General features: G+C 42.9%; 1 protein-coding gene across 1 annotated transcript in view; it reads right to left on the reverse strand.

Moving 5' to 3' along the window:
* Nucleotides 1–381: 381 nt before the first annotated feature.
* CPZ (carboxypeptidase Z) overlaps nt 382–25,692 on the reverse strand; it is a 30,443-nt gene continuing 5,132 nt past the window's right edge. Inside the window, exons 2-11 of the mRNA XM_083630429.1 lie at nt 20,898–20,927; nt 20,019–20,393; nt 18,423–18,632; nt 17,022–17,218; nt 16,141–16,302; nt 15,164–15,322; nt 9,853–9,988; nt 5,513–5,652; nt 1,980–2,079; nt 382–935 (exon numbers count right to left, since the gene is read on the reverse strand). Coding sequence (XP_083486555.1) covers nt 571–935; nt 1,980–2,079; nt 5,513–5,652; nt 9,853–9,988; nt 15,164–15,322; nt 16,141–16,302; nt 17,022–17,218; nt 18,423–18,632; nt 20,019–20,393; nt 20,898–20,927 — 1,874 coding nt within the window. The 3' untranslated portion in view covers nt 382–570. The remainder of the gene's footprint in view (nt 936–1,979; nt 2,080–5,512; nt 5,653–9,852; nt 9,989–15,163; nt 15,323–16,140; nt 16,303–17,021; nt 17,219–18,422; nt 18,633–20,018; nt 20,394–20,897; nt 20,928–25,692) is intronic.

Raw genomic sequence — 25,692 nt, forward strand, 5'->3', positions numbered from 1 at the left:
AGTCTGAAAGAATCCGGCTACCCCATTTAAGTCATTGCCGGCTTAAATGAGGATCTCTTCTTTCATACTTTTCAAAAGCCTACATGAAAACCAATGTAGACGTTAAGTGATATTTTTTAAGAAACCATTTCAGATGGGGAAATTAATGTACCAAGTTAAGTAGAAGTAATGTGTATAGAAGAAAAAGCTTTTCCAATTTTTCCTAAAGGGTGTTTTCACTCGCAGTAATGAATGTGTTAAGACATGTATGAAAATGCATTAAAGGATCAGAAAGATTTCTCTTCAGGTACTTTAGGGTCCTAATAAATAATAAATCTGATGATTAACAACAATGGCACAAGGGAAGCACAGTACTAGGGAATATTAACCGCCACATCCAGCTTTAAGAGCATACTAATTTTAATATTTTCTTTGTATTTTGAAGTAAAGAAAATGCAGGGAGGGGGAAAGCAAGGCAATGTTATATTCACAATGGAATCAGATTCAAATACTTCTGTTATCATCAAAAGTAGAGCTGGAAATGCAATTTACTGCTAGTGTGCTCAGATGAAGAGTGCAACATAGAACAGTTTAGTGATGTTTAAGCAGCCACAAAGGTTTGTGTTGATCAAGAGAGCTGAAGTAAGACCACCACCAGGGTTTTTCTCTCGGCTGGACAGACTGCCCTCCATCATCTCTTGGTTCTGGTTGGGCATGTTGAGCATGAGGGTCAAAGTGTTCCAGTGGGTCATAAAGCTCATATGCTGTGCCCATGGCCCCATGGCCAATTCGAGGGGGCTTACTAAGGAGGGGTCGCAAGACAAAGTCCACTCGTCCAGCCTTGGTCATCTTGGCAGGCAAAGTCACTTTCTTCAGGACTTTACTGTAGCCACGAGCTTGAGCACTGACAACGTATGTACCAGGAGGCAGCAGTCTCCAGTAGTCTCCACCGGCAGCTAAAGGAAACAAATATCTTGTTTTAAATTTTCCAACATTATAGAATGATACTTCCACACATGCATATTCATTGGTCTATTTCAGTAGTATAGGATTTACTGAAAGTGAGATGCTCTGGAGATGGTATAAAGTAGTCGTAGACTAGGACGGAGGGGACTAAGCTTTCAGCCCCCACTCTGGTTCTTCCTGCCTAAGTGCAGAATCTTATATTTGTCCCTGTTGAAATTCCTATCTCAGTTCTAGTTTGAAACCATGCTCATTTAACTTTCCTGTCACTATTAAACCTTTATAGTAGTTTGAGACCAAGACTGGAGAACCACAGACATGGATGCTTCTTTCCATGTTATTCTCACACAAGCCTGGGGAACATGTGGCCCCCAAAATGTTGTTGCCCTACAATCAGGGGCAGCCCATCCTACCTTGCCACCCCAAAGTTTCACCCCACACACAGATTCCACTGCCTGAAGTGACTACAATTTACATCGGCCCTAGTCAGCATGGCCAATGGTCAGAGCTGATGGGAACTGCAATCCAACATCTGGAGAGCATCACATTAGCTTTTCCCTTGTTTTGATCTTTCCTTTGATACAGTGGTACCTCGGTTTAAGAACAGCCCTGTTTACGAACTATATGGTTTATGAACTCCACAAAACCAGAAGTAGTGTCCCGGTTTGCGAACTTTACCTCGGTCTAAGAATGGAAGCTGAACGGTGGAAGGGCACCGGTGGTGTGAGGCTTCATTAGGGAAAGCACGCCTCAGTTTAAGAACAGTTTCGGTTTAAGAACGGACTTCCAGAACGGATTAAGTTCGTAAACCGAGGAACCACTGTTTTTGGTAGTTTAATTTATTAGTTGCAATTAATGTCCAAGTTGTTTTATTACTTTTGGATTTTGTAAATTGACTTGAAGGTAAAGAAGTTGTTGCATAAGTGAATCAATAAAATATTGCTGTATTCAAAATGAAAAAAGAATATTGTGATATTCAGATGAACCCCACTTCCCAGTTTCAGGCCTTAATTTGCTTCTCCATCCTACTCTATTACCTGCAAGTGTATCATGACGGATGCCTTTGACCGAAATTCGGGCATTCTTTATCGGGTTTCCAAATTTGTCAGATACAATTCCTTTTATTCCACGATGAGCCTACAAAGAAAGAGACAGCAATTTTAACAGGTGGTAATAAAGTAGCTTATTGTATCTATTCCTCACTAGCACCATTAAAATCTGCATGTGTAGTGAGAGTTTAATGGCATTTTACCTCTGTGGTTGTTTGTGGTTTTTATTTTATGATTTTAATTGTATGGTGTGAAACAGGGTTGTGTTCTCATCCCAACTCTCTTTAGCATATTCTTCTCCCTGCTGCTCTCTTTCGCCTTCAGCTCAACTGAAGACAGTGTGGACTTTCATTTGAGGAGCGACGGGGGTCTGTTCAAACAGTCATGACCCACACCAAGACAAAAGTCCTTATCCAAGAGGTCTTGTTTGCAAATGGCACAGCCTTGACAGTGCACTCTGAGGAAGCTCTACAGAGACTCGTCAATCATTTCCCCAAGTCTTTGGAGAGTTCAGCCTTACCACCAGCTTGGCAATGACCAACATCCTGGGTCAGGACATCGCCAGCACCCCACACATCAGCACTGTTGACCGCACACGGTAGACAATTTTGTCTACATAGGCTCCATCATAACCAACAGCTGGACAAGCATATTGGCAAGGCAGCTACGGTAATGGCTCACCTCTCCAAAAGGGTATGGGAGAATGTGATGCCTATATCCAATAACAAGATGAAGGTCAACCAGGCTTGTGTGTTGAACATGCTGCTTTATGTAGGCAACTTTCAACTGTTAGGAGTGACATCTCAGCACCTTCCACATGCACTGCGTCTAGAAGATTTTGGGCATTACATGGCAGGACAGTCTTAAAGATGTGCTCTCTTGAGGCCACATTCCCCATATGTTCACCCTTCTGTCTCAGCGACGTCTACGCTGGCCTGGTCATATCCACAGAATAGAAGATGGTAGGATCCCCAAGGATGTGATCTGCAGGGAGCTGGCTTCAGACACCAGGCCCATTGGCAGACCAACTCTGTGTTACTCCTGCCCGGAAGCCTATGTCCCCACTTGTGGAAGGATGCGTGGATCCAGAATTGGCCTCTACAGTCACTTACGGACTCATTGTTAAAACCGTGTTTATGGAAGACAATCTTACTCGGCTACAGGGATCGCCAAAGAAGAAGGCAGAGATGTCTGCAAACATGACATGAAGGTTGGCAACATCACCCCCACCATATGGGAATCCCTTGCAGAGAACCACAGTGCCTAGAGACAGACACTCATGTTGTGCAGTGACCAGAGGAGGAATGACCTCTGGGAGGCGTGAAGAAATGCCATCATGCACCTGTAGCAACACTTCTGGATGTTTCATCTGCTCCAGCTGCAACAAGACATGTCTCTCCCACACTGGTGTCTGCAGCCACAGCAGGCACTCTAGAGTGACTTTGTCAGGCCTGCAGGGGAATGTATATTCAACCCAGGACTGAGTAAAACCAATTGATCAGCCCCATCAACCTTGTTTGAAACTACAAATAAAGTTGCTGCTTGGGCCTGGGCTGTTGTCTGCAAGAGAAAGTGTATTCCAATCATGTTTCTCCATCTTCTTGACATAAAGTAGATGTGAAGACAGAAAGGTGCAGGACAGAATTAACTGACTTTTCATCAGGTTTTGATGATGGGTGCAACTTCTTCAATGTTACAAATTCATTAGTTATTCATCCTCCCCCAATCTTCCATGGTTTTATGAAAAATTGTGTACTTAAAAAAACAGTAACTGTGTTTGGATGTTATCTTCAAAATATTTTGAGTATGAAACATTTGTGTAAATAGCCTGTAAATAGCTCATGTTTCTAATTTTTACTTAGCTATAAAGTTAATTTCTGCTTATTGAACAAAGAAGAGATGTTGGTGAGTAAGGCTTTTCCCTGAGGGGTTGCCACAGAGCAGAGAGTGGATTTCCATCTATTGCTGTGAGATCCATCGATCTACATTTCTGTTTTGGGTGAAACTTTATGAGATGGCACAATACCATCCATTGAACTTGAAAAAGGTGGTTGAGCCCAGGAATGTTTAGGATTGATTATCATGTGAAGATTTATCTACCATGCACAAAGTGGCCCTTTTTGCGATGATTGGGGAGCGGGGGCAGAATGAGGCAAAAGTTTTGACTGAGAGGACCCGCGGTTGTTCAGGAAATTTCCTTGATTTAATACTTCCCTGCATGCTATATTCAGGGCTCTTCACAGCAGCGGCGAAGCTGCATGCTCTGCTACTGGGGGTGGAGAGCAAATGGGGGCATGGCTAGCGCCCCCAGGGGCATGACGCACATCCCAGGGGCGAGGCACGCTGCCCGCGAGGGCGTGACGCATGTTCTGGGGGCATGGTGCCAGGCGCATGGGGGGTGCGTGGTGTGTGTCCGGGCCCCCCGCTGCAACGGCACCCTACCGGAATAGTGGTGCCGGGGTCGGTTCGCTCCCTCCGCACTCCCGTACCTCCACCAGTGCTTCCCAGACTTTGCTGGGTGAGGTCAGTGTTTTGTTACAATGCCTATGGCTAAACACAATCAAAGTGACTTGACTCAGTCATCTCTATTAGGGGCTCCTTTATTTGTAGGCCCTTTTGTCTCGAGTGAGTCCCATTTGGATTCACTAAAGCAGATCAGCTGTAAAATAAAAATAAATTTATGGGTCTGGACTGGACTTTGTATTGAAGGATGATACTGCAAATAAAACAGGGATGCTTAATGAGGAGTAACTTAATGCCCGTGAAGGGAAACGGGCATATTCCTAACTACTTTAAATCCCTATTATGACCAGGCTCCTCAGAACAATACACAACAGATACCTGCTAATGACCTGGAAAGGGATGTCTTGCTGCTCCTAATTTTGCAGCCACTTATTGTTCTGGTAGGCTTGCCAGGCCAGGCCACTGATCTAAGAGAGCATTTGCTTGAAAAACATAAGCTACAGCCTCCCCAATAAGGGTTTCAAGAAGGTCTGTTCTGAAGTGCCCTGCACAAAAATGACTGTAAAAATGACATTTGAATTCAGTGTTTTTCTTCTAGAAAAAAGGTGCCTGTACAGCATACCCTTTCAGCACACCCAGAAAAAAACACTGCCTGCGCTACACATTAGAATCAAAGAACTGTAGAGCTCAGCTGCTTCTCCTCACTTCTCTGGCAGTGGCGATGGATGCTCATGGCAGCGCCCCTTGGATTCTGCTACCTGAGGCAGGTGCTTCAGTCCGCTTCATGGACAGGCTGGCTCTGCCCAGGATGAACAGAATGAAAAATGAGCACACGTAACTGGCTTGACAGCAGGAATTTGGACACTGCTTGCCCTTGGTCTTCAGCTATAATCTCAAATAAGGGAGGAAGTTACATCAGAGTCATCTGTGGACTGCTACTTGCAGCCCATTTGTGGAAAAGGCAGCTGGGTCCCTTGAATCAAATCGAGTCACAAACCATCCTTGGTGAGCAGCTCAGTAAAAGGAAGGAGAAAGAAAGAAGTCACAAGAAACTCTACCATTTCTATGAACTTCAGAAGAGCTTCTTTGTTTTGCTGCCAGAGTGAATACAGTTCTTCTTCCAGGGGAAACTTCTCACATCCAAGCTCCACCGTAACTTCGAAACAGTTTGTGTGAAGGTAATTAAAATCTGCCATTCCTTGAAAAGAGGAAGATTGGAAGGTTCATCAGTAACGGTATTTGATGGGGGCATTTTGATACGACACTAAAGCAACTTGGAGCCTCCCAGGGTTTAGTTCTATAATAATAATAATAATAATAATAATAATAATAATAATAATAATAATAATAATTTATTATTTATACCCCGCCCATCTGGCTGGGTTTCCCCGGCCACTCTGGGCGGCTTCCAACTGAATATTAAAAACAATACAGCATCAGACATTAAAAACTTCCCTAAACAGGGCCGCCTCTTTTAAAAGTAAAATAGTTGTTTATTGCCTTGACATCTGCTGGGAGGGTGTTCCACAGGGCAGGCGCCACCACCGAGAAGGCCCTCTGCCTGGTTCCCTGTAACCTCACTTCTTGCAGTGCTGGACCTCAGTGTCTGGGCAGAACGATGGGGGTGGAGACACTCCTTCAGGTATACTGGACCGAGGCCATTTAGGGCTTTAAAGGTCAGCACCAACACTTTGAATTGTGCTCGGAAACATACTGGGAGTCAGTGTAGGTCTTTCAAGACCGGTGTTATATGGTCTCGGCGGCCACTCCCAGTCACCAGTCTAGCTGCCGCATTGTGTGAATGTGGAACAGAAAACGGGAGATTATTTTTGGAACAGAATCACATTCTAATCAATGTAGATTCACATGACTTAAGTAGGGATTTAGAGTTCCACTCTGGAAAATTTGGGAGGAATTATGGCCATCTGCCATGGACGCTTTAGTTGAGATTCCTCCATTGCAGGGGGTAGGACTAGATGATCCTTGGGGTCCCTTCCAACTCTATCATTCTATACCTCTGTGAGTTCATTCTGTTCTGCCAAAACTCTGGAATGGATTTGTATCATCTGGAATGGATCCCACAATCCACTGTGGTTATCTGGAATGGATCCCACAATCCACTGTGGTTATCTCTGTGCCAAGTGGGTAGCAGTCTCCCCGCTTCCTGGTACACAGGAGGTCTCACTGAGGGTGGGGGAGAGACCACTTCCAGGCTCCACTAGGACTTCTTCAGTCCTTTCCAAATGCCCAGTTCCCTATTCAGATAGTCATGGCTCAACATGGGAGGTGGGTCCAGTGTAGCTTGAAATCGCCTGGTTCACTCGCACTTTTCTCTTGTCTCATTAGCCGTTCTGGAAACAGATGCCTGAAGAACAACGATTCCTCAGAAACCTTCCCATTCACCCACAGTATCAGCCAGAGAAAGAGCCTATTGTCTGGTTCCTATCCCTGGCAACGCATTTCCCCTACGTTCTCCCCTTAGGGATGCCATGCTACGTTTTTGTTAGGGTGAATTGCTGGAGTAGTCAGTCTTCAGTGTTCGGCTCCCTCATCAAGATTAGAGCTCTTAGGAGGTGCACAGATGCACTTTGTCTCTAGTGCACATGCAGATAAATATCTGTGCGTGAAAAACACAGCACAGCCGGCCATTTCTGCCTGACTGTTTTTAAGGAAAGGGCTGGTGTTGTGATGTTCTTGTTGTTATTATCTGTATGTTTTAATATATCTTTTATATGTGTGTGTTTATATGTCTGTGTGTTTAATCAGTGCTTTGTTTTCTAGAAAAATAGGTGCCAGTACTCACTATGAAGCTGTTACAGTAAGTGTCACTTTTTAACAGCAACAACAACAAGGTGCCACCCTCAAGTACCCCCTAAAAAAAGCACTGTTTTAAATACTAATCAGTGTTTAATTGCTTTTAATTTTATTTTTTTCTATGCTTTTAGCTGTTTCTGTTTTATCCATAAGCCACCTTGGATCTCTTTATAGAAAAGAGGCAGGATATAAACATTGTTATTGTTGTTGTTTCACACTGTACAGTTGCTAAGATATTTTGAACTATCTATAACAGATTGTGGGGCAATTATGTGTCCACAGCATTTCCCTGCTTCCAGTGAATCACACTTTTGGCTCTAAATTCAGCAGAGGACAGATTACTGCAAAACAAGCGAACAAAGCAGGTAGTGATGTGTCTTGTCAACAGTGTGAAGTATGTAATTCTTGGTAAGATAAAAACACATCACCGTTTCCATCTGTGAAATGCTGGCAGATATATCATTCTCTCCCTTTTAATACATTTGGTTTGATGGATCACAAATTAGGCAAGCCTACATTAGAGCCAGGGACACGGGTGGTGCTGTGGGTTAAACCACTGAGCCTCTTGGGCTTGCCGATCAGAAGGTCGGCAGTTCGAATCCCCATGATGGGGTGAGCTCCCGTTGCTCAGTCCCTGCTCCTGCCAACCTAGCAGTTCGAAAGCACGACAAAGTGCAAGTAGATAAATAGGTACCGTTCTGGCGGGAAGGTAAGCGGCATTTCCGTGCACTGCTCTGGTTCGCCAGAAGTGGCTTAGTCATGCTGGCCACATGACCCGGAAGCTGTCTGCGGACAAACGCCGGCTCCCTCAGCCTATAGAGCGAGATGAGCGCGCAGCCCCAGAGCCGGTCACGACTGGACCTAATAGTCAGGGTTCCCTTTACCCTTTACCCTTTACCTTAGAGCCAATGTGGTGTAGCAGTTAGAGTATTAGACTAGGACTTCGGAGACTAGTCCTTAGGACTAATCTATACTGGTGAGCTATAACATTATAAATGCAGTATAAAATGCGACACCAGGGGGCGCTGTACAGCAGCCAATGGGAAATTCCATTGACAGATATAACTTTTTTTCTTAGCGTGTGTTTTTTTTATCAGTGTTGATCCAGCCTTAGATTCAAATCCCCACATGAGGCTCGCTGGGTAACCTGGGCCAGTCACTTCCTCCCAGCCTAACCTACCTCACAGGGTTCTTGTTGTGGGGATTAAATGAGGAGCAGGAGAGGCACCTTGAGCTCCTTGGATGGGAAAGTGGGATAGAAATGCAATAAATAACAAATCAGCACCCTTAGCCAAAGTTTCTCTTTCTCAACTCGCAATAGCTTCATTGACATACTACGATGACACTGACCCATGGAATTCTAAGAATTGCCATAATATGTGAAAATATTGTGTGGTTTGTCCATCTTAAGAGTCTATTTCATAGAATATTAGAATTGGAAAGGATCCAAGCGTGATCTAGTCCAACCCCTTGCAATGCAGGAATATCAGCTAAAGCCATCCAACCTATAAAAACCTCCGAGGATGGAGAGTCCATCACCTCTTATGGGAGTCTGTTTCACTGCTGAACAGTTCTTACTGTCAGAAAGTTCTTCCTGATGTTTAGACGGAGTCTCCTTTCTTGTAACCATTGATTCAGATCCTACCCTCTGGAACAGGAGAAAGCAAGCATGCTCCCTTTTCCATGTGACAGCCCTTTAGATATCTGAAGGTGGCTATCGTATCTCCTCTCAGTCTCCCCTTCTCCAGGCTAAACATACCCAGCTCCTTCAAGCGCTCCTTGTAAGGCTTCGTTGCCAGAGTCTTGATCATCTTGGTTGCCCTCCTCTGTACACATTTCAGCTTGTCAATATCCTTCTTAAATTGTGGTGCCCAGAACTGGACACAGTATTCCCAGGTGTGGTCTGACCAAAGCAGAATAGAGTGGGACCATGACTTCCCTTGATCTGGACACCATGCTTCTGTTGATGCAGCCTAGAATAGCATTAGCTTTTCTTGCTGCTGCATCACACTGTTAAGCTTATGGTCCACCAAGACCCCTAGGTCCTTTTCGCATGTACAACTAGTAAGCCAGGTGTCCCCCATCTTAGATTTGTGCACCTGGTTCTTCCTGCCTAAGCGCAGACCCTTACATTTGTCCCTATTGAAATCCACTTTGTTAGCTTGTACCCAATTCTCCAGTCTATCAAAGTCATTTCGAATTCTGATCCTGTCTTCTGTGGCATTAGCTACCCCTCCCAGTTTGGTGTCATCTACAAATTTGATAAGCATCCCCTCAATTCCTTCGTCCAAGTCATTTATAAAGACTTGAACAACAACAGGCCCAGGACAGAACCCTGTGGCACCCCACTTGTCACTTTCTTCCAGGATTACGCGGAACCATTAATGAACACTCTTTGGGTTCAGTCAGTCAACCAGCTACAAATCCACCTAACAGCTTCTTCGTTCAACCCATATTTTACCATCTTCCTCCTGAGACTATTATGGAGGACTTTGTCAAAAGCCTTACTGAAATTTCCTTTGAGAATTTAGGATTAGAAACTTCAGACTTCTTGCAGAGTTATCAAATTGCTAAAGAAATGTACCTCCTGCAAAGCTGTACCACTCAGCACCATTTATGATGCCTCCTCGCTTCACAAAATTTCCACCACAACGCATTTCTGACTTGTCCGAGATGCCAGGGTGTGCATCTGCGTAGGCTTTAGACAGCAATTTGAACATCTAAAAAAACAAGAGAGAGTTAAATTATTTTTATTTACTCCAAATGCTGTTTGCCTTCCGGTTGTTGAAACACACACGTTACAAGCCCATGTCCATTAAATTCCTGATGTTACCACTTGCATTTGGATATTTCAAACAGGTTGTGACCTGCACAGCAGCCCACCAGTACTGGGATATTATGGGAAACACCCCCAGCCTATTCTAGTTAAATGGGCTGAAAATGTTTGGCATAACATTTTGGCTGGCTTGCTTGTTTCTTTATTTAAATCAAGACAGAGTTTGATTGTTGGTGGGGGTAACCTCAAGGCCAATTACAAAAAGATAAAAAAAGAAAAAGAAGAATATTTTACAGTTTCTGATCCTGTATAATTTCCTATTATGTTACTTTCTGTTGCTCTTCTTCTTCTTCTTTTAATGAATGAAAAAAAGAGAGGAAGCAGTCTAGTTTTGAACCCGATGAGATTTGTTTGTAGGTGCAGCAAAGGAACCTTGATTGTCAGTCTCTCTCCTGGATCCTTGTCTGTTCTGTGTGAAGTTTTTGTTGCTATTTTAATTTTACATCAGCAGAGTGAGGATTCTTGGTCATTAATTTTTTTTATTACCATATTGTCATTAATAATGATTCCACATCTGTGTCCAACCACCACTTAGAATTTCAGATAGGTAGCCGTGTTGGTCTGCCATAGTCAAAACACTATGTCAAAACACATAGTCAAAACACTTCTCACTATATAGAAGGATCTGGCAACTTCTGTTTCAGTGTATCTGAAGAAGTGTGCATGCACATGAAAGCTCATACCAAGAACTAACTTAGTTGGTCTTTAAGGTGCTACTGGAAGGAAAAAAAATTTTTTTGTTTTCACTTAGAATTTGTGTGTTTTAAACTGCAGCACAATTTCTAACTGCAAATGCTTCGGGTTGTTATGCTTATTTTCATTAGTCGCCTAATAAAATATATTCTCTAGGCAACGAGCAGTGATGGTATAAAACAAAGTTTAAAAATCTCTCTTATATGTTTCCAAAGGTGTTAAATGCTCAGCATTTCTTTGAATAGATCTGGCAAGCGAAGTCACAAATGTCCATTCCAGGGCACCTCTGTTCTCTTGGCATAAATTAAAAAGGCTTATTTCAGCCCTGGTTTGATGTCAGTTGTACTAGACTGCAGATATTCTGCTAACAGCCTTTGAAAAACCTTAAGAGAAAGGCACTCAGCTGTGCATTTGCCTAGCTAAAATATTCTGGTGGTGAAGTGTCTGGAGGAGAGAAACCAGCAAATGCTATGGAGGCACAAAGAAGCACATGTGCCGTGGAGATTAAGAGGGGGAGACAGCAAGGCCCAAGGACTTGTGACCGGGCAGCGGCAGAGGGGCTGCAGCTGAGGAGCAGCTTCTGGATGAAGGGCAGACAGGCTGCAGCAGCAAGAAGAGGCAAGCCTTCCTTGGTGAAGCACATTTCACTCCGAGTTCTAGGTTAACTAATAGCAGGAACCACAGACAAAGCAGGCTGCAGGCCGTTGACTAAAATGCATTAAGCTTCTCCTTGTTTATATTTTGAGGTCCACGTCACACAGAACCCAGAAGTGGCAGCAGTTCTTCTGTAAAGATGGTGTCGGGGTGCTTTGCCTGGAGCCAAACTAAAACCTTGTCAACTGTTTTTGCCTTTGCACAACAACCTGAAGCAGGTGGCTCACACTCTCTTTGTTGTTGCTTCTGGGCAGTGTGTGAAGCAGCTGTGGATAAGGAACAAGGCTAGATTTTTCTGGGCTCCAAAAGCCAAGGCTGACAATGGGCAAACAGATCCTGAGAGTTCCCATCTTACTTCTTTGTGGGTCACAAATGCCTTCAGAGCTCCAGTACATCTCTAACGTTCAGAGCTATCTGGTGAGACTCTCACCCTTTTTGGGTTGAGGGCTTCGCTTTCTTAGTGGCCATCCAATGTATCTCCCACCCCACCTTTATCCCCTGTTGGGCTGGGGGACACTGTGTTCTTAGCTCTCCCCTCAATACCCCTTCCTGCCTGACTAGCTCCCCTTTCAGTTGGATACCCAACACTGCAGGGTATCAGAGAACGCCTACCAGACTGCTCCATGCACTGAATGAGGCTATCAGGTCTTCATCTATGCCAGGACTCGCTAGAACTGGCAAAGTTGCCTCTGAGAAAGACAGCGTGCATTTTCCACCTGACTGAATGACTACAGCACAATCCAACACATCTGGGATTAGGCAGCAGGACATTCAGGTTAGGTGAATCCAGTCTTGCATTGGCTCCAGCACTTGATCAAACTGTGGGAGCCCTTGACTCTACCATCAGGTGCACCAGCAGAGCCTGGTCCAAACTGACTAAATTGCAGATCATGCTTCAGAATATTTATGGGAAATTATTTTTCCTGTATCTATTGAAATATTGAAATACTTTATTGCCACTTGTACAACTTGTATACAGTGAGATTACACAAGCACCCCCACTCAGCTCTCTTAGTCTTAATTCCCCTCGTTTACTGACGCACACCCACCAAACCCGAAAGTCAGTTGCCCTGTTGTTATCTTTTCATTCAGCAGCCTAACAGCCCATGGACAGAAGCTGTTCTTTACCCTGTTGGTGTGACTAATCGTGCTTCTATATCTTCTGCCTGAGGGCAGGAGATCAAGAAAGTGCCGGCCAGGGTGTGAATCATCCCTGAGAATTTCCCTCACTCTCCTGAGGCAACGTTCTTCCGCTATTTCATCCAGCAGTGAAATATACTCAGAGTCGCAAAGTGATTTCATGCTCTTTATTCAGCTCATAGTGGTGAGGAGGAATGAAATGAATGTCCCCTCAAAGTATCTGCTTTATATACATTATTTACACAATGGGCTGCACATGATTGGCTAATTCCGGAATTCTACTGTAAGCCAATCAGGTTGTGGATTCACTTCTATCTGGAGCATGATTGGGTGGTTCCTGCCAACCAATCATACTGCTGCATTGTTCTAGGACCAATCAGACTGCTGCATTCTGAATTCTATTGTTCTAGGACCAATCAGACTGCTGCCTTTTGGATCCTATTGTTCTAGGACCAATCAGACTGCTGCAGTTTGGATCCTATTCAACTCAGTACATAACAAGCAGATTCACGGGACAGCCCATAATATTTTGTGCTATATTCACCACCCTCTGTAGGCACTTCCTATCAGATGATGTCAAACCAGCGTACCACATCTACATACCTATTGTGAGATCTGCTGGAGTCAATCAATCAGATTCTGTGTTAGGAAAGAAGAACTAACTTTCCAAACAATGAGTTGTGCATCTGGACCCTTGTCTAGGACAGGGAAAATGTGTTTCTGCAGAAAAGCTAGCATTTGTAGCTTTAGAGACAGAAAGATTTGTGCTTGTGTTCTCAAGAACTGCAAGTCCCTGGGTTCCTTGTGCACAGTAGGAGAGGGATGCAGCCGCTGGAAGGGACAAAGCACCCATAATAACCAGGGACAGTGATAGCCTGTGATGCTGGTAGGAATCACAGGCCCAAAATCTGTGTGAGTAAATGTGTCATTCACACGGCATACCACTGTTTCTGGGACTGGCTATACATATCAGTCAAGGAGTCAGAAATGCAAGGAAGTTAAATAAGGGGAGCTAAACGACACCAACAATCCTCTAGCCTTTTCCCAGAAAAACAAGCCATTTTGCAGTCTGACTCGGGTAATACACTAACTAGGGAAGTTGATGAATAAGATGATTTCAGTGTCGAGACTGTCTTTGGCAAATGATGAAGACAATGGGCCGCAAGCCTCACCACATTGAAAAGGCTCACAAGAAACAGGAGAGAATAGAGCTGTACTGTCTGATTCTTGTTTGTTTGTTTGTTTGTTTGTTTGTTTGTTTGTTTGTTTGTTTGTTTGTTTTGGCAAAGATCCAGCCTTGCGAATAGTGTAAAGGGCCACTCATTAAAAACTGCACGTGCTCGACCAGAACCCCAGAGTGCATAAGGCTGCAATGCCATGCTGACTTAGGGGGAGGTAAGCACCACTGAACAAAGTCAGCCTAATCTCTAATGCATAGGATTGCTCTGTGAGTCACTTAGCTATTTTGTCTATCAAGTATATATTTGCCAGAAGAAATTGACCTTTGGGAGATAATTCATGATTTTGCAGTGAAAAAAGACCATAAAAATAAAACTTTGAAGGGAATGGCATGCTTTATAAAATGTTTGCAGCCTTGTGAATCCTTTAAGGGGGGGTGGTATTCAAAACATTGGTGGTATAATTCCTTTACTGAGACCAACACAAAGTTACAAAAATAACCCAAGAAAGCAAAATAACAGCAAAGAAAAAATGTGTGTGTTTTGGGGATTAGTAGACAAACACTAGCATTGCCCATGGTGCAATTTCAGAAATGTTAGAAATGTCATTTCAGAATTTGGAGAAACACAGATTGATTGAATGTATAGGATAAGATTATGATATATGTGTGGGAAGAGACCCATATTCCAAGTCTATACTGGCCTTCCCAAAATGATGCCTGGGCCCTGAGAATCCACACAAAATATCTTGGGCTCCATCTTATAGACATCTTACCTGCTTGGTGTGATGAATCCAGATATATAATACTACATGTACGATTGCCTTAAAAGGGGTGGGGAGCATTTTATGAGATAAAAGTGAAATATTTCTCTTGTAATTCAGCGATTTAAGGCAATAAAATGCACAAGAAGAAAATGAGAAATGTGCATTTTAAAGTTCTTCAGAGGGTAATAGCTCACTCTAATCTTAGACAAATTCACTTGGAAGGAGATCCCATAGGCTTCTAAATAAAGATGCTTTGGGAGTTGCAACCCCAAAGAAAGTGAGTAAAAGGGCTTCTTCTGACAGACTAAATAAAAATGACATTACTGCCCCCTTCTGTTGCCTTCTAATTTTACTCAGAGCTGCTCTTTCAATGTTTTGTGCTGATCCTGGGGACTAAGACTTTGCGTTCCTGGGACAATGGATTCAGCCATTTTCTTCTTAAATACAGTGACTCTTGTTCTAAACCGCAATGGATGTGCGTGGTGAGCCATTTAAATGCAAGCAATTGCTGTTTGTAGAGCTATCACACTTTTCTTGTCAGGGAATTCTTAGCAAATTCTTTGGTCAGCCATTTTGCAAATTCACACAGGTTAGCATTACTCTGAATGGGTCTGTCATGCAATATTACCTTTTCATCGGGGGTGGGGGAAAACATTTTCTCTTCCAGGGGGTGTACAGAGTAATCGTAAGGGTAGGAAACAACCAGATCCCCCCCATGGAGACTGGCAGACAGGACAAATGGGATAGATTTGATCCACTTCATCACAGCTTTCGTCTCAGGGGCGACCTGAAGAACATTTTAAAGTGATCACATTAAGATGCATTTAATATGGCCTCATTGAGATCTTGTGAATGGAAAACACAGCCTGAAGATTACCGCTGTAACATTTTAATGAAAATGCTCTGTGTAAAGAAGGATATCACCGTAGCTCATGAAATTAAGAACTGAGGTCATTTTGACACGCATTACTGAAATAAGGCAGACTATGCACCAAAGGGTATTTTAGCCCCGATGATCTAAGGCTATTTTAAATGTGCAATTAGATACTATGTTAGGGGACACGGGTGGTGCTGTGGTCTAAACCACTGAGCCTAGGGCTTGCTGATCAGAAGGTTGGGGGTTTGAATCCCTGCGACGGGGTGAGCTCCCGTTGCTCAGTCCCAGCTCCTGCCCGCCTAGCAGTTCAAAAGCACGTCCAAGTGCAAGCAGATAAATAGGTACCGCTCCGGCGGGAAGGTAAACAGTGTTTCCATGCGCTGCTCTGGTTCACCAGAAGCAGCTCAGTCTTGCTGGCCACATGACCCGGAAGCTGTACGCCGGCTCCCTCAACCAATAAAGCGAGATGAGTGCCACTACCGTAGAGTCCTCCGCAACTGGACCTAACAGTCAGGGGTACCTTTACCTTTTTAGATACCATCATCAACCTTTTATTCGACCGTCAGTCAGAAAAAAGTACATTTGTCAATACACAGTTAAAACATCCAGGAAGATTTTAGAACTTAGCCAACACTAAAATGGGCTAAACAGATAGCCCCATCCTTTTTAGATACTATGTTAATGGCCTATAAAATAGAGCACGTTTCATAAACTTTTGCAATCCATACCTTACCCCACCAGTAAGACTGTGGAACTGGGAGGTGGTCAGTACGAGCCCCTCGGATCCTTGATAGCCTGTAAGCTTCAGACGTCAAATCTGGGAAGTTCCTGTTAAGATCCAGATTCTGCGCTGTTTGTCTCCCATTTGTCCATCCATTGTAGCCAGCCCCCTGGTCAAGCAGTGAACAAAAGGATAAGCTCCACAACTCTGGTGCTACTTTGAGATGGTGCACTGAAGCACCAGAGAAAATCCAGAAGAGCCACAACAGCAGCTAACATGTAATCTAAACAAAATAGTCACAGCTAGAAGTGGGCCTGCTTGCCCTGAAAATGAAGTAGGAAACTCAAGTGGTCAGTTCAGATATTGGGGTGTCTGAGGGGGCCTCCTGCCTGCACTACTTTGCCCTGGTCACTAAGGGGAGGAATTTTACCTTAGGGGGAAGCAGAGGGGAGGAGATGGGTGATGGCAATTCCAAAAGTGTCTCCTTTGATTCATCTTCCTGCACATGTCTTTGAAAACTGGAGAGGACACAACATATTAATGCTGCAGGATCTCCTTCTACCTGGGATTATGTGGGGGGAGGAGAACTGTAGCTTGGGTGCTACAGCCTTACAGAGCTGAAGGAACTGCTGACCACAAACTCCTGACCAAGAGGCAGAAGGATCTACACATCAGCCCCACCCCACCCCGAAATAAATTGTTCTGGATGACTTAGGTAAAAAATGCAAATCACACACTATTGCCAAAGAAAAGCAAAAGAGGTTTTTTAGTTTTTTAAATATTGTTTTGTGAATTCATTGTTAAGACACCTTGGGCACTTTTTTTTTTTAGCACTATATTTTTCCAAAACGAAACAAAGTTCTGCCTGATCCCCTGCTAGGTATTGACCTCTTCTGCTGCGAGTTCATATCCATCTGGATTCATGGAAGGAAGGAGATGAATTCGAGTGTTGTTGATCAGCGTCTGGATCCTGGAATTCCCAGTAAGGTATTCAGAGCACAAATATTGGGCAAGGTAGATCAGTAATTCTTTGCCCACAACTTCATTTCCATGCATGTTGCCGATGTATTTAAACTCTGGCTTAACTGTGAAGAGATGAACCAGGATATGTTTTATCTGGCTTTCAAGATGACTTTCAAGAAACAGACCGTGAGACTTGGCTCAGTGGTCACTGTGGTTTGTGTTGCCCTCATCAAGGTGTCTGTCACAAACTGCCAAAGTAAGAACCACTGGGAGACATTTGATCTCTCCCTGCCCCAGACTGGCCTTTTCTGTGAGAATGTTCAGGGATGCAGGAGAGGATATATTGTCTGATTATATCCTTTTCCAACTTGTGTTAACAAGTTCACAATTTAGCAGAGTAACATTCCCCTTTTAAAACTTGCAGTGGATGCGTTTGCTCAGGCTCACTAAAGCCTCTATAATAACTGTTCTGGTATTTTCCCCTTATTCCCTCATAAAGGATAAGACACGACACAGTCTTCTATAAAAGTATAAAAAGGTTTGCTCACACATTCTGTTCGCAATCAGATCCCAGAAGGCAGACTTAGCTTAGAAAAGTAACATATACCTGGAAACTATCTCATAAAGAGACAGTCCCTTTGTCCTCTCTTGGCTGGAAGCCAAGAGGGCATCTTTGGCTAAGCAGATGTTGCTTCTTCGATGCATGTGGAGAAAGAAAGAGAGATGGCTGCCCTGCCCTGTGCTTTTGTCGTTACCTGCACAGGTGAGGCCACACCCACCTCTAGTCACTTGCAGAGGAAGTCTGTCCCAGCCCAGAAGGAAACAGGAAGTTTACCTGCTGGCTGGACAAACATTCCTCCCCATGTGTAAACATGTTCACTCTAGGAATGTTGTACTTGACTGCTCTTGTGTTTCACATCCCACATTTTCATGCCTCAAGGTGAGAGGCACAGGCGTGCCACCACCAAAGAGTTCTTTCCTGGGGTGGGTAGGATCTGTTTCAGGGTGGTGCAGCCCTGGTTCTGGCAACCCACACTAAGCCACTGCTGGAGGGTGGAAACAGGATCTGGTATAAACATGCAATAAGTCAATAGTTCATTTATGGTTATTTGACATGCTCATTCTATAAATATTACAGCAATTGAACACCGCTATTACCAAACAGCAAAATAAATACATTTAATTTAGTCGTTATTCGCTGATGCAGGTCTCAATCCCTAGTGTAGTTAACAGTAACGGACAGGAGTATTCTTTCCAGTTTGCCATGGTTTAAGCAACGCCAATACTCTGAACAAATTTCATATACCTCTAGTGTCCATTACTCACGCAATTCATGGTGTCCAGGACTTGTAGAAAACTCAATCACAAAGAGGTCTTTCCCTTCAAAGCTGCGGCCGATACTGTACAACTTAGCAATGTGGGAACATCTGGATGCTACCTTTTTCAATTCTCTCACCATTTGTGAGTACGAGTGGTGGGTGAACTGAATGAAAGTAGGAACCTCACTGGGAGCATCTTCCACAAATTCAGTTTCCCCTGCAATGCAAGAAAATTGATGTATCTGTGTTAGCTCACTAATTTTTACACCCATGTAGAAGATTATCCCAACATCTGAGGACATGAAATGTAATTCAAAGAAATGAAAAGATATGTGTAAATAAACATGATACCCAATTGTAAGTAGGTGGTTAATATTCTATTTTAGGATCACACTTACCCCATGTTAAGTCATCCTGTTCCCTGGGTTGCAGGCAGACTGGTCCCTAAGGAAAATATGTCTCTGAGAACTATGTCCAGGAGACCTTCTTCTCCATCGTGCTCTTTTTGTGAACATCTCAGAGGCATTTGGAATCTCATAAAACAAGTCTTGTAGCATCTTAAAGACTAACAAGTTTGTTGCGGCATAAGATTTTGTCGACTACAAAAAAGTAATCTCAGCCTGTAGAGTTTCACAGATTTTAACAAAATACCAAAGCAAAAAACATTTTGTCAAGCCTAATAACCAAAATGAAAATAATCTGAGCATATACAGTTTTACATTTTAAACTCACTTCCACTTAATTCATCATTGTTTTTGCTCACTTCCTGCCTTGGATCAGTCTCCAGCTCTCAGGCTAGCCTACCCCACATGGCTGTTGTGAAGTATGAAGGAAGAATAAAATGGTCACAAAAGAGATCTTCATGCTTGAAGACATAAAATCTTGGTTCCTTTAGCTAGAGTGATACCTCTTTGTACACATGTTTTTCTGCTCCCTCCTGATCAAATGATTGCAACTCCAGGACATCAACTACCGGTAATCTTAATCTGACCTTTTTGGCATTAAAATCACATTGAGATTTAACCAATCTGTGTGCAGGATATGTTAAATCATCAATTTATTGATCACTTTCTACACAATTGCCTCAAGGTGATGTACAATAAAAACCTTTGTCCCAACTGGACACCAAATACTTTATTTCATTCAGGACTGATTTACATGGACCTAAACAGATGTCAACCCAAGGTGGTTTTGTACAGGCTATGCCAGTAATCTGGTTAGTTTATTTGTGCATAAATTATCAGCTACATATCTAATTATGTGACTGACATCTCCTCTTTCCTTCTTAAAAGACTGGCTGATTGGCAATCCAGATGACAAATGCATCATCTGATTCAACTCAGGTTGAAACAAGTTGATTTCAGCAACCAATATTCAATTGTAACAAAATGAGTAATTCAGTTGACCTCTAGTCAAAGTCCCTAATACGTTGGAATTATATCGGTAGGAATTATTCTGTAGCCTACAGACATAAATACTTCGGATTGTGGCCAGGGCCTTTAGTCCTTTTATTTACAAGGACATGCCAAATTTCTAGGCCTGCTGACTGTAACTGATCGTCGCAGCATAATATACAACATGCAGACATGGCTTTGGTTCTTACCTCGCAGCTTTGCTAATGGATCAAAGCATCCTTCTACTTCATCGACGAAAAAGCGATCACAGTCTAAGAAATATGGCCATGCCATGTCAATCGCATCAAAGGCAGGAAGGCAATTTTTCCTCAGAGCTTCACAAACTTTACGACAAGGCTTAACAATTTTCCCCTCTTCACATTTTGGGGCCATAATAGAGCAGCCTAGAATCCTTAGATCAGGATTGCATTCTCCCTGCAGCAAGTTATGGAGCACACTCATCAAGATATATTCGGAGCTGTATTCAATCACTCCTCTGGACTTCTGATCCAGCAAATTAGGGAAAATTGTTTTTGAATACGACACATCATTGCAGGATCCCAAGCTGATGTCCACGCATGTTGCTGTAAGAAATCAGGAGATAAGTAAACAAATGTTTCTTCTTAAGTATTCTACCTAAAACAATCTAGTATTAAACATAGCACTTTCCTTGAATTTATTAATTAGTGGCTTGTCTGGAAACTCTTCACAGGACTGAGGCATCTAAGTTGTTTAGGGCTTTACACATGTTGGCACATGGAATTGGGCCCAGAAGCAAACTGGCATCCAGGACAGCTGTTTTAAAACAAGGGTTCCATGAGCATTATATTATTATTATTATTATTATTATTATTATTATTATTATTATTCAGGAAGGTAAATAGTGATATCGCAAAGCACCCCTATGTTAAATATGAAGAGGTTCATAGATATGTTGGCCAAGGTCCTACATGGGGTGAAGGAGTAGCATTAATTACTCTGAGTGAAATATGGGCACTTTTGTCTATGTGTGAGAAAATCTGGGAAGATTTTTCAGTATTTGCACATTAGATTTAAATTCAAAAAAGGAACAAAAACAGATATCTTACCTTTATTTTCTGATGGGGTTTGACACTGAGCTGGAAAACAAAGGTGGAGAGTGGGGGGACAGGTTGTCATGAAATAAATTAAAACATGACTGCTTCAAATTGCATCATATTAGATAGAATTTTTACACATCAAAACCATTTTTACACATCGAAACCATCTGCCTACCCGAAAATATTAAATGTATAACTTATGCTTTGAGAGTGAGTCCAGTGATTGGATGCCAAATCTGAATGTTCATGAAAATGCAGAAACAACTTATGGTCTGTAACTAGCTCAGGAAGAACCCTCATCATCACTTCGTGTAACTTTACATACCGTATTAAAGATTCAATATTGTAGGTTAAATCTGCACTTTAGTCACTAGGTGGCAATACAGACAGCAGCAGAGAGAGTTAAATCATTTCCAAAACTCATTCTCGGATCTCATCGTTAGGACTTGATGCATAGAAAGTCCAGGGAAGGGGAGGGAATGTAGGTTGATGAACCAGAAAACATATACAGTGGTACCTCGGGTTAAGTACTTAATTCGTTCCGGAGGTCCGTTCTTAACCTAAAACTGTTCTTAACCTGAAGCATCACTTTAGCTAATGGGGCCTCCTGCAACTGCTGTGCCGCCAGAGCACAATTTCTGTTCTCATCCTGAAGCAAAGTTCTTAACCCGAGGTACTATTTCTGGGTTAGCGGAGTCTGTAACCTGAAGCGTATGTAACCCGAGGTACCACTGTAATAGACATAGATCTTTAAAGGAGCCTTTGCAACCTGCAATTTACAAAACTGCTCACATAGCTTACCAGCACCACAAAAAAACCTCTCCCTGGCCAACCCCCTCCCTTTACACCTCCCCCAATCTATGGAGGTTGCCAGAATTTTTGTTAGGGGCAGGCAGGACTTGGGGGGGGGTGGACTTTGGTTAGAGGGGACAGAACCAATGTGATTGGTCAGTTACTTAAGTATTTCTATTGTTTTACTTGATCTAGGGGGGCAGCTGCCCCCCCCCCCGCTACTCATGCCCCAATTCCTTCTCCTTACAGATCACCCAAACCCTGACCCATCCTTCACAGATGCCAAAGCCATGCCCAGATAATTCGAAGCGCAATAAGACCTGCACCAGCAGTTGGTAGCTCCAGTAGGGTTGCCAAGTAAAAACCAGTACACCCTGAAAGTTGTTGAGGTTTCAGGAAGACCTCAACATTGTTGAGCTTCATTTTAAGAAACCACCGAAATTGTTGTTGAGCTTTTCTTTACAAAAACGATAAAAACACGATTTTCCGATTGACTTGTCTAAGATCCAGGATAAAGCACCACCTTTTGGAAATGCTCCCCCCACCCACCCATTGTTTGTAAGCCAGGCTCCTTGGAGTACAGAAAGTACATTACAGAGAATTTATTGGCATATAACTCTCATTTTGCTTTGTATTTATGTACTTAAGCCCAGATTGTGGCCTTATAAATATATATTGAATTTATTCCTTGTTGGCCAAGTTGTTGATATTTGTCATGTTTTAATTTACAGTGGTACCTCGGGTTAAGAAATAAATTTGTTCCGGAGGTCCGTTCTTAACCTGAAACTATTCTTAACCTGAAGACCACATTAGCTAATGGGGCCTCCCACTGCCGCTGGAGCACGATTTCTGTTCTTATCCTGAAGAAAAAGTTCTTAACCCGAGGTACTATTTCTGGGTTAGTGGAGTCTGTAGCCTGAAGCGTCTGTAACACGAGGTACCACTGTACTGACATGGTCTGCATTTTGTACATTTGTATTTCCTATGTTCTGTATTTTGATGCTTTTAATGTTAGCTGTTACGTCGCTTCAGGCACATTTCATTGTGGAAAGGTGGCATTAAAGTAAACTCAATCAATTAAGAGTTGGCGGCTACAGCAGTAGCCTTTCTCCTGCAGCTAGCAGAGCCACAGGAAGGCTTGCAAAGGCCACTGTGCACTGATAGGGCCTCCTCTTTTCTACCCCACCTGCTTCTGTTTGCCCCTCCCTCTCCCCTTACAGCCCTGCCCATAACAGGTGGGGCAGACCAGGGCTTTGCTGCCTTCCCTCAGCCTCCAGCACTGCTGTGGCCTTAGTGGCAGGGTAGGTGAGAGAGTGTCAGCAGAGCAGGATGGTCCTGGCCGTTCCTCTGCAGCTTGCCTGGGCTGCTTGCTCGCCTCCCTGCCTGCTGCTCTGCAAGTCATGTTGCACTTTGCATGGCCACCAGCTTTTGCCCTGTTGAGTATGTTATCTTGATATTGGGGTTTTAGTGTGAAATTGTGGCCTCACTTGTTGCAGGCCTCTGTGAGTGATGCATACTAGGGATAAGGGATGCGGGTGACGCTGTGGTCTAAGCCTCTTGGGCTTGCCGATCAGAAGGTCGGCGGTTCGAATCCCTGCGACGGGGTGAGCTCCCGTTGCTCTGTCCCAGCTTCTGCCAACCTAGCAGTTTGAAAGCACACCAGTGCAAGTAGATAAATAGGTACCACTGCGGTGGGAAGGTAAACAGTGTTTCCATGCGCTCTGGTTTCCATCACGGTGTTCCGTTGCGCCAGAAGTGGTTTCATAGAATCATAGAATCATAGAGTTGGAAGAGACCACAAGGGCCATCGAGTCCAACCCCCTGCCAAGCAGGAAACACCATCAGAGCACTCCTGACATATGGTTGTCAAGCCTCTGCTTAAAGACCTCCAAAGAAGGAGACTCCACCACACTCCTTGGCAGCAAATTCCACTGTCGAACAGCTCTTACTGTCAGGAAGTTCTTCCTAATGTTTAGGTGGAATCTTCTTTCTTGTAGTTTGGATCCATTGCTCCATTGTAGTTTGGATCCATTGTAGTTTGAATCCATTGGTTTAATCATGTTAACCACATGACCAAGAAAGCTGTCTGTGGACAAACATCAGCTCCCTCAGCCTGAAAAGTGAGATGAATGCTGCACCCCATAGTTGCCTTTGACTGGACTTAACCGTCCAGGAGTCCTTTGCCTTGCCTTACCTTAGTAGAGATATGCTCTGAGTGTGCCCCAAATAACACGGCAAATTGGAGTGATTCTGGCAGGTTTTCATGTGCCCAAATGGAATTAACAAGGCTTCTCAAGGCCCCTCTGTAGCCTTGTTTCCCCTCAAAGAAGTTAGATGTGCAGCCTCCCCCTGCCCCGCTTTGCTTTTTCTTTTCTTAGAAATGAAACCAGACTGATTGGGGAAACGCCCAGAACTCTAGAGGGGGTGGAGAGGTAAAAGGGATCAACAGACGTATAATTATTTCCCCAGTGCACTGCAGTCACAGTGTTTGCGGGGAAAGATGTTGAAGTAAATAAACAATTGTTCTTCAGTTGGGTTGTCATTTGGCTATGAAAAGGAAGCAGCTAGAGTTGACTACTGGGATAGCTTGCTTCCTTCCCAATCATTCTTCCTCCTCCCAAACAATTAAAAATCATTTCTTTCTCTTTCTCTTCTTCACAAAGGGTACTTTCAGAAAGGACTGAAAAGCATGATTTCCATAGATAGATAGATATAGATAGATAGATGATAGATAGATGATAGATAGATAGATAGATAGATAGATAGATAGATTGATAGATGATAGATGATAGATAGATATAGATAGATAGATGATAGATAGAGATGATAGATAGAGATGATAGATAGATAGATAGATGATAGATAGATAGATGATAGATGATAGATAGATAGATAGATGATAGATAGATAGATAGATGATAGATAGAGATGATAGATGATGATAGATGATTGATAGATAGATAGATAGATACATGATAGATGATAGATAGATAGATGATAGATAGATGATAGATAGATAGATATAGATAGATAGATAGATGATAGATAGATAGATAGATGATAGATAGATATAGATATAGATGATAGATAGATATAGATATAGATGATAGATAGATAGATAGATAGATAGATAGATAGATAGATGATAGATAGATAGATAGATAGATAGATAGATAGATAGATAGATATAGATGATAGATAGATAGATAGATAGATAGATAGATAGATAATAATGATGATAGATAGATAGATAGATAGATAGATAGATGATAGATAGATAGATAGATAGATAGATAGATAGATAGATAGATGATAGATAGATAGATAGATAGATAGATAGATAGATGATAGATAGATAGATAGATAGATAGATAGATAGATAGATAGATAGATGATAGATAGATAGATATGAGAAAATCACCTAGCAAAAAAGTCCCTGGACCTTTTGTATGAACTTTGTTGAGTTTCCTACCCAGGACTGCCACCTCCATCTCCCCAGTTTTCAAACTGATTTTGCCCCATAACAAACTGAGGGAGAGAACTTGATTGTCAATTTAGGGTGGGAAAACAAAAGTGTGAGCTTGTAGGAGAACTGCTGTGTCTATTTTTTCTGAAATCTGGCAGTCTTCATCCCCTCAGAAGAGGGGGCCTTGTCTTCAGTTTTAAATTGTCTTTGGTTTGCATCTAATTCAGAAAAAAGTAAAGACTTTGGGCAGTACCCAACTAAGCAGCCATGCTAGTGTAACAACATTTAGCTGCACAATGTATTTTCCCTGTCCTCTTCTTGTGCCAAATTTTGTCCAGGGGTTCCCCGAACCTTCTGGAGCAGATTTTTTTTTTGTGGGGGGAGTGGGGAAGTTACATTGCACAGCTAAACATTATTGCACAAGCATAACTGTTCACTTGGATACAGCCCTAAAGATTCCCTAAGCAAAAAAACCCCTGAATGGATCTGCCTGAAATCAAGCAGGTTTAAACCACTCCTTTGACTGCAAATTTCATCCACTTATGT

Source organism: Podarcis filfolensis, assembly GCF_964270895.1.
Source record: "Podarcis filfolensis genome assembly, chromosome: 9".
NCBI classification, from domain to species: Eukaryota; Metazoa; Chordata; class Lepidosauria; order Squamata; family Lacertidae; genus Podarcis; species Podarcis filfolensis.